Raw genomic sequence first — 9813 nt, forward strand, 5'->3', positions numbered from 1 at the left:
AAAGGTTGTACTGTACTTGGACGTGCGATTGATTACGGTATGCGCATTCTGCGAGGGAGAGTGAGGGCGGGGCACAGGGGTGGGGCCGTTGATTTCGCGGCTTTACGGCTTTACTTCCTGCTCGCTACTGCGCATAACTACTGCGCAGAACTGGTCCCAAGATCGCTATCTGCGCAGGCGCAAGTCCAAGATGTCAGCGCCGTATCGGGACACTGGCGGCTTCAGTTTTCACCAATGGAAAAGAGCGAAAGGGCGTCGTCCATTTTTTTTACAGTCTATGGTCCAAATAGAGAGATGTACAAGCTTTTTCCCCCTGCATCTTATTGTTGATATATATATAGTCAACCCTTCGCAGGGCGTCAGCTCGAATGGTCAGGCCTTCTGGTCACTGAGCTATATTGGGCCAGTCCAGGCTGTCTGTCACCAGGGTTGCCAGATATCATTGACAGTGTTCTGCTAAAAAACCGCGGACGCCACAAAAAAAAGACTCAAAGTTACTATTACTATACAATCCTATCTGTAAATCGAAACGCCCAAGCACATTTTTGGCCGCACACTGTCATTAAAAAATACCCAAATTCGTCGGAAACCATCCCCTCTGGCAACACTGTTTGTCACGCTGTCTCTTGCTTCCTGGAGGTTTGTCACGTGACACACCTTCTGGTTTGACTCACGTGTCTCTTTGATTTAACAAACACGGAAGTGAGAGCGGACAAATGGGAGACATATTTCGTGCATTGCCTCAGAACGTGTATTGACATCGTAGTGGTAGCTAGTGCCTAACTGGGTAGACGTTGCACAGTCTGTGTTTCTGCTGTTTTTTCTGTTGTTTTTCTTGAATTAACCTGTTATTTCAAGCACAATGAAGAATTATCTTGCAGTGGTAACGCTATGCATGGTAAGCTCTATGCTGGTGAATCGCGTTGCTCAGTGTGTAAAAACGCGATCGACATATTCTGCAAAGGTGAGTGAAATATTGTTTTTCATAATCGTAAATCTCGTCTCATATCAAACCCATTAGTCATATAAAAACTCAAAATTCACAGATGCTTGGGTTTTCATGGGAGAATTGTGGAAAGCCAGACGACCCAGCGGTTCTGAAAAACCTTGCCCTGTCTCCGGATCCCATCACTATCCCAGGGGACCTAACTGCCAGTGCATCCGGGTCCACAACAGTCGAACTGACCACCCCCCTTGCTGTGAGTACCCATGTACACCAAGCATGGATATTCTTCTCAAAAGTCCTGAATGCAGTGTTGTAGTTAGTTTCAGACTTTGCCCAGACTGACCAGATTTCAATGGCTAACTGTGTACTGATTGACCCTCTTCAAAATGTGTAACAAAAAAAATGTCAACTGCTCATGACAGAACTAACAAACTGTAACATGTTAATGTCATTTAGCATACACTACCTGGGAAAACTTGCAGCATGTGCATGCTTCAATATAATTTCTTATTTAATATTATTTATTTTAATGGGCAGTCATTCACTTTAGATTATTCCACCAGCAGATACATTGGAAAAAGCTGAATATCTTTGCAAAATGCACATTGGTGGACAAATCTTGATATTCAACACTCTCTATCCTGCTGTGAGTTACCACAATGACCCACACAAGGAACATGTTTTAAAGATTGGGTGAAAAACTGACATAATAGACTTCTGCATGGCCTTCAAGAGTCCCTGTCAGGCTCTCTGGTTCCAGTATTTCGGAAACGACTGCCCTACTGGGCTTTTTCTGCACAGCAGTGTCTAAGATTTCCCTTTTATTTGTTGGTGCAACAAATAGAAAAACATCCAGTCAGCAGTCTAGTGGATAACAAGTCTGCAGTATGGATGTACTACCATCTAATCTGCAGCAACTATGTAATGCTGCATGAACAAACATGCCTGTGCAACTTTTCTGACACCTGAAGAATTCAGGCTCTTCCAGTACTAGATGTTTATACCTAATGAACTGTATATGGAGTGCATATCAGGTTTAGTTCAGCACTAAAAAGTAGTGCTTCGTAATTTATTATTATGTCCTTTAAAAGAGTGTATTTACATACACAACCCTGTTTGGAGAAACTGGTTTAAAACCCACCCACTTGCCAGAATGCGGTCATTGGTTTATTCTAATCAGATGGGTAATGTGACAAATGCAGTTAGTCAAAATCACCATCCCCCACGAAACAGGCTGAATTTTTTTTCTAATTTATTTCGAACTAGGTGTGTCGTAAACAATCCACAGTTAGTCTCAGTGAAGTCACCCTATTAAAAAAACAGAACATGGTACAGGAAAATACTATTGCAATTGTCACAATGATTTACATTGTGGAATCTTTTTGTGTCTATAAATGAATTAGGTGGAAATGCTCCTCGAATAAACATATCAAAATCAACACAAAGTTGTGTGGATTCATAAAGCATGAGTTGATGATCTTCAAAAAGTGGTAAAAGTGCACAGGATGGCGCTTGACGCTACCTTCCAGTTATCTAAGGTTTTACTGAATTGACTCTAATCATTCATGAGGAATGATGCATTGGGGCTATGTGACAAATGAAAAGACCATTTGCTCTCTGTAATAATCTCATGTAGCCTTCAACACTGTATTTGGAAGCTGTTAGAACACAGGTGCCAAGACCAGAGTGTGGCATATTTGCTATTTAATAGTTTTTCGTGACAAAATTATTGGTTTGAAAAATGTCATGGAAACACATTGGACATTTCTACATGAGGAAAGGAACATTATATATTTTATGTGCACAAGGTCGTTATGCAGTGCAAAAACGAGCTTGGTGGAAAAACCCCACTGGTGGGAACATTTGCGTATTTATTTCTTCATGCTCTATTTTTCTACTGCACTCAGCATTTCAACATGCAGATATACACTGCTAACCCACATTTCAACAAATGTTTTATTGCATTACTTATTGTATTAATATTGTTTTATTTCAGGTATTGGCCATTGTTCACTCTTACTGGATCAGTGAATGCAGGGCAGAGAAATCTGACTTTGCTTCCTCCAGTAAACAATGCTGTGTTTTGGATGACACTGCTGTAACCCTCTATCAATGTAGTGCAATGCAAGACACATTACTGGAGACAACCAATGAGTGATGGCTAGAATAGCCTTTTTTTTCTAAACACCCCAGTTGGGTGGGCCTATTTTCTTTTCATTCTGTGTCTGTCCAAGTTAACGGTCTTAAGTTATTGACAGAACCAGTGGAGTATTTGTTTATCAAGCCTCAAAGTTTAATGATGCTATTTTCTCATCATGTTTTGTTGATAGAACTTGTGGACCAGTTTCTGTCTAAAGTTCATCAATACGATTGCCTTACCCTGGTCTTGGGTGTGTTTTATGTAATTATGCTATCTGAATAGCTGTTATTGTCATACTATTAACCAGGCTGCTCCTTCTCTCATTTAAGGACCTTGTGATGGGTCTATTTTGCTTTAGGGTAAATGTTTTGGTCTTGAGATGGGTATTGTGTTTAGATGTGGACATTTACAGCGGGCTTCAACCCTTTCCTCAGATAACACCAGACATTTCACAATGTTGACAAATTTAAATGAATTTAAAGAATACTTTTCAATAGAATTTGAGTTCGCCGTACCCCACCGTTAGCACAATTGGTAAAAAATAAAAATACATTTTTTATATATATATATATATATATATATATATATATATATGCAAATCAGTTTAACTCAAGCATTAAGCATGCATAAATATTATACTTGATTAATGTTTATGAACTTTACGTTTAGCCAGATGTGCATTTCAGAGTTTACTAGTTGCAAATGATCCCAACATTAGACACCTCTTATCAAAAGGATATGCCACTTTTCAATGCAAATAATACATTGTTTTACAGTTGATTTAAAATCAGTCTTTTCATTAGATTGTTCCTTTGATTTGCAACAGTATTCAGATTTTTTCAGTGAGGACCTAGTTTGTTTTTTATATTTTAAATGACCAGATTTTTGAAAGCATATTTTGTTTTTGCTCCAAACAAAATATATTAACCACCCCCCAGCATTTCAACCTCCACTTAGAATAACGCTGTTCAAATGTATTCTGGGAAATGTTTTTAAGGTAATTGTAAATTATTGTAGGTAACCCACAACATGAATAGTCAACTCTTTTCAGACCACCATAAGTATGTACTTGTTGAACCAGACATTTCTTTACTTTTGTTTTGTTCTGAACAGAACCAAACGTTCTGACTGGAAGCACTGTTGTTAACAGACAAAATCACTTCCAAACAATGCGGAAAAGCTGTGCAGGCTAGCTAGTTTGCATTCTAGGTTGATATGTTGGACAAAAGACTGTTTCTGCGGGCAGAGATTTGGCGATACTCACATAAACACAATAAAAAATTAGCAGTAGGCAACTGCAGTTCTCGTATACTCACTTTAGACACTAGCGTAGTACTGTCCTTCCTACCCTACTAACTACCTGGACTAGCTAGTACTATTCCAGTCTTGTTCTGTAAGGGAAGACGAGACAAATCGTGTCTTTGTTCAGAGGTGGGATTCTACACCGTGTGCCTTTCAATGAATAACTCAATTATGATGTGGGTAGATGGCAGGAGGAATGGCTACAACAGAGCAACTTTAAATGTACTTTGTCTGAGTCAGTTAGTCTTGAATTGTTGTTTGGGCAAAGGAGTACCAGAATCACGAACACGTCATATTTACCGGTTCCCACCCATTTGAAATAAGTGTTTTGTTTACGGGAAAGTGGAGGTTGCTTTTTGTTTCTGTTCCTTGAGAGATTTGGTTAATTTTAGATTCTGTTTCCTGAATCGGTACATCAAAAACAAACTGTTACATGGTCTGTAGAATTAACATTAAATTTCAGTTCTAAAAGTTCTTCAAAATTGTGTTAAATGCTGCTTCCTGTGAGGTGTCGCCTAGTCAAATTTAAAATCCAAGAATTAAATTGCACTTGTGCAACTGAACCTTAATCTTTTCTCATCGTAGGTAAATGTGACCCTGGAGAAGGAGGTGGCCGGGTTCTGGGTCAAAGTCCCGTGCGTGGATGAGATAGGGAGCTGCCACTACTCAGACGTGTGTAACCTGCTCAACCAACTGATCCCACCAGGCCAGGACTGCCCTGAGCCCCTGCACACCTACGGCATGCCCTGCCACTGCCCCTTCAAAGCCGTGAGTCAGCGGAGCGTCGTCACAGCGATTAGGGCATAGTCATTTGAAACGATGTCGCAATAGAAAGCGAACCTCTATTGTTATTGTGAAATCCCAGGTGGTCCCTCTGTTTCTGCCCCTTGTTATTTACACTGCTCAGAAAAATGTATGGAACACTTAAATCCCACATTGGATCTCGATGAAGGAAATACTTTAAAGGTCAACATCTTTACTGTACATTGTGTAATTCGTTGAGAACAAAATGACGTAACAATGGTCAGTAGAAACCAAAATCACCAACTGATTGAGGGCTGGATTCAAACTCAAAGGACTGTTCCAACTGGCCTGAATTTCATCATGTCAACTCATAATGTGACTCAGTAGTGTGTTTGGTCCCCACGTGTCTGTATGCACTCCCGACAACATCTGGTCATGCTCCTGATAAGACATATGGTGTCCTGGGGAATCTCCTCCTGGATCAGGGCATCAGTGAGCACCTGGACAGTCTGTGGCGCTACGCTGCGGCGTCGGATGCACCGATAAATACTGTCCTGGAGGTTCTCAGTTGGATTCAGGTCTGGGGAACATGAGGGCCTGTTAATGGCATCAATGCCTTCATCATCCAGGAACTGCCTACACACTCTGGCATCATGAGGCTGGGCATTGTCCTGCACCAGGAGGAACCCAGGGCCCACTGCACCAGCGTAATGCCTGACAATGTGTCTGAGGATTCCATCCCGGTACCTAACAGCAGTCAGGGTACCATTGCCTAGCATCTGGAGGTCTGTGCAACCCTCCAAGGATATGCCTCCCCAGGCAATCACTGACCCACCACCAAACTGGTCATGCTGGATGTCGTTGCAGGCAGCATTAAGTTCTCCACAGGGTCTCCAGACTCTTTCACAGCTGTCACATGGTCAGTGTCATCCTGCTTTCATCTGTGAACAGAACAGGGCAACAATGGTGGACCTACCAATTCTGGTGTTCTCTGGTGAATGCCAGTTGATCTGCACGGTGCTGGGCGGTGACCACAGGTCCCACTAGAGGATGTCGGGCCCTCATGCCACCCTCATGGAGTCTGTTTCCGACAGTGTGGTCAGAAAGATGCACACCAGTATCCCACTGGAGGTCATTTTGTAGGATTCTGGCAGTGCTCCTCCTCGCACAAAGGAGCAGATGCCAGTCCAGCTTCTGGGTTGATGTCCAGCTCTCGGCCTTGTCCAGCTGTCCTTGTGTAATGGTCCATCATGCTCTTGAGACTGTACTGGGAGACACAGCAAACCTTGCAATGTCATGTATGGATGTGCCATCCTGGAGGAGCTGGACTGCCTGTCCAACCTGAATGGGCTGCAGGTACCGCCTCATGCTACCAGTAGTGACAAGGACACTAGCAAAACTGGAGAAGAGTCAGTCAGGAAGGATAAGAAGAGAGAGCAATTGTCTGTGGCCACCACCTGCAAACCCATTCACCTTTTGGGGGTTGTCTTGCTTTTGCCTCTCCAGTGCACCTGTTGTCACTTTCATTTGCACCAAAACCGGTGACATTGATTCACAATCGCTTATGCTTCCTGACTGGATAGATTGATATCCCTGAAGTATAGTTGACTTGGTGTTATACTGTGATTACATGTTCCCTTCAATTGTTTTGAGCAGTGTGTTTGGGTGCTTTTCAAATCGAGTTTTTAAAATGCTTCATCACACCATGGGTGTAGACTAACAGTGAAATGCTCACCTACGGCCCTTTAAAAAAATGCTAATTTCTGTTGATAAGTAAAATGGAAAAGGAAGATGGAAGGGTCTTATCAAAATAAATATACACACTGTCTTCCGCATACAAAACCTGTCTTTGCTATGCAACGTCGAGAATGCCAGCACCTCTTGTGGTTAGGGCTTGGCCACTTCCCTCTTTCATATCCCCTTCAGTTGACCTGTTGTCCGTTGATGGCATTGTGAACAATTTCTTTGGGCAACAGAAACCTCTTTGTTTGCCAAATGATCCACTTTCCATTGTCTAGGTGTTAAAACTAAACAACTTCAACCAATATGGGTCTTCTGCACACATCATGTGGATGTGAAAGATTATCTTCCAAATAACAGTGAAAACCATGAACATGCAGTATTTGTGTTTTTCTCACTCAGTGCTCATGTTTTCACAAGGATACGTTTTCCTGACTACAGTGATCGATACAGTTCCCCAACTTAGTACATAGCAGTCATTCAGTTTACTCAAAGATTTGTTGATGTGTTTAGGCTACTTGTTTTCAACTGTTCTGTTCTATTCATGCTAATGATCTGTACTTTTTCATAAACTAAGCATACCGTACTACTATACGTGTCCCAAATGGCATTAAAGGTCTGTGGGTCCTGCTCAAAACTAGTAGACTTTAGGGATACATTTCCTTTTAGGAAGGAGAGAAGGACAAAGTGTATTGTTTTGAACTCTGTTATTTTTGTCTGTCTTCTCCAAGGGGGTATACACGCTGCCAGAGTCTGGTTTCTACCTCCCGGACATGGACCTGCCTTACTGGCTGACCAACGGACACTACAAAGTACAGGGAGTCCTTGGAGCAATGGAGAAAGAGCTGGGATGCCTTAAAATCACCTTTGCTGTCCACTCTAATAACTAAGGTGGACACAGGGACAAGGTTTTGTATTCGGTTTATGAGCCGCTGTCCCAACGCATTTCATGTTATACGCACAGATCCAGTTCCAGGGAACTTCTACTCTTCTCAGACCAGCAATTAAGAACTGGGCTTCTGGACACAAGAAGGTTCAGAGGAGTGCTGATCCAGGATCGGTTTTGCATTTAAGGGGGCCATCCACTGAAAACCTCACAAAGCTAGCAATAAATGTGAAATCTATTGAGATTCACGTCAACTAGAAAAATCCCACTGCACAGCTCTTTTTAGGAATGCTTTTAGATCAGTGTGTAGGACATAATATAAAGCCAAAATCTGAATGTTATATAGTTGTAAAATAGCTTAAACACATTGCACACATACCATGTTTATGTTGGTAAAACTCGCTCAAATCTTTATCTGGTTGCTGTGCAAGTCTGAAACAGCTATTAGCAGATTTGAAAGTCTACGATGAATTAATTGAGGAACAAAATGCACCAGCACAGCTGATGGTTGATCAACCGCATTCAGGGTGTTAGGCTTCATCACATGATTGCTAAACCAATGTTACCCACAATGCACCGCATAGCTCCTTTAGAATGTATAGGTGGCCAAACCAAAGGGCTGTAAGGTTTCATGAAGGATTTACCCCTTTAATGGAAATAAAACCAAACGATAATCAAACGAAGAGGGTGGATCTGATTTTGGATCAGTTTAAAACCCCTGCTTAAAACCTTTCGGGAATATTGTCTCTGGGCCAAATAGAGTCAGATTTGCTGTGCTATTTCTGTAGTGGAAATGCAGCTCCAGAACATTCACATTATGCTGAATCTGCTATACAAGCAATAACTACTATGAATTGTTTTGTCTTTTTATGCAGTATGATTCCTATTTCTTGACAAGCTTTTAATGCCTTTTGGCAGTAAATTACCGTTGGGATGGCACTGGTCAGATGACATTTTAAATTAAAGGTTTTCATTCCGCTTTATAAATTTCAGGGTGAAATGTTAGTTTTGTCGGCCGTGTCTCAAATGGCGCCTTCTTCCCTACATTGTGCAATACTTTTCACTGGGGCTCTGGTTCGGGGTAGTGCCTTATGTATGGAATAGGGTGTCAGATGTGTACAACCAATTAGATTTTAGTGCCTTGGATTTTAATACTGGTTCTGTTTGCTAGTGGTGGTACCAGAGAATGTTAGTTTTAATTGATGGTGTATTGATGCTAATAGATTTGGTGGGTATGGCTAATGATACGGTCTATATATGTAATGTTTTCAAAGGGAATTGGATGAATATAGGCAAACAATCCTGTCGTACACCCATATGCTCATTATAGAACCAATTTGGGAGTTAAGTGTACTAAGTAAAAGGTGCCCTTCCTGTCTCAAGTACACGTTGATGACATTTTAAACATGCTTAGAAATCTCATTGTTCCTTGGTAATTAAGAATGTATTTACTTATGGAAGAAAATAATATTGAGCTGGTGAATACATCACTGTAAAGCCACTCTGTACATTCACACTTTAAAATGTTTTTTTTTTTTTTTAATAAAAGGAATCTTGTAATTGACAACTTGTGAACAAGTGTATTGTGAATTTATGCAATGTTTAATTATTACCACTGGATGGCACTAGAGATTAAATGTTGTTAAACAAATGTACACTACACAGTGGGTGATTGGGTATTATGGCTTGACTATACGTACTGATTCATTTGACTTTCACACCAACTTTTAAGTGGTTTTCAATGCATATAATTGTGATGGTATTTTTCTTTAAAAACATATATAGCTCTGGAAAAAGTTGAAATCACTTCACCTTTTTCTTTCATTTCCAAAAAAGTCAAAACGGATGGTTTTGAGTGAGGAGCAGAAGGGTTCAAATTAAGAGACCACTGCAAATTGAATGCTTCTGTTCATCTCTCAAAACTGTCCTTTTCAACTTTTTTGGAAAGAAAATAAAAAGTTGCAGTGGTCTCTTAATTTTTTCCAGAGCTGTATATACTTGGTGTTTTTATATGCAGTAGGAAGCCTTGAAATTAATCTTCTTTTAGGCCAGTCA

At 40.9% G+C, this 9813-nt stretch overlaps 1 protein-coding gene across 1 annotated transcript; it reads left to right on the forward strand.

Annotated features, from left to right (window-relative positions):
- Positions 1 to 694: 694 nt before the first annotated feature.
- Positions 695 to 9333, forward strand: LOC105026212 (ganglioside GM2 activator). Its single transcript, XM_010897528.4, has 4 exons — positions 695 to 964; positions 1047 to 1199; positions 4974 to 5156; positions 7604 to 9333. Exons 1-4 carry the CDS (start codon positions 863 to 865, stop codon positions 7760 to 7762), a joined length of 597 nt encoding a protein of 198 aa, XP_010895830.1. The 5' UTR covers positions 695 to 862; the 3' UTR covers positions 7763 to 9333.
- The last annotated feature ends 480 nt before the right edge of the window (positions 9334 to 9813 follow it).

This window comes from Esox lucius, chromosome 4, assembly GCF_011004845.1.
Source record: "Esox lucius isolate fEsoLuc1 chromosome 4, fEsoLuc1.pri, whole genome shotgun sequence".
NCBI lineage: Eukaryota > Metazoa > Chordata > Actinopteri > Esociformes > Esocidae > Esox > Esox lucius.

Excerpts from the sequence above, each read along its gene's own strand:
- LOC105026212 (XM_010897528.4), top strand. The coding sequence starts at position 863 with ATGAAGAATTATCTTGCAGTGGTAACGCTATGCATGGTAAGCTCTATG. Across the intron at positions 1,200-4,973 it reads AACTGACCACCCCCCTTGCT|GTAAATGTGACCCTGGAGAA; the intron begins GTGAGTACCCAT and ends TTCTCATCGTAG. Across the intron at positions 5,157-7,603 it reads GCCACTGCCCCTTCAAAGCC|GGGGTATACACGCTGCCAGA; the intron begins GTGAGTCAGCGG and ends GTCTTCTCCAAG.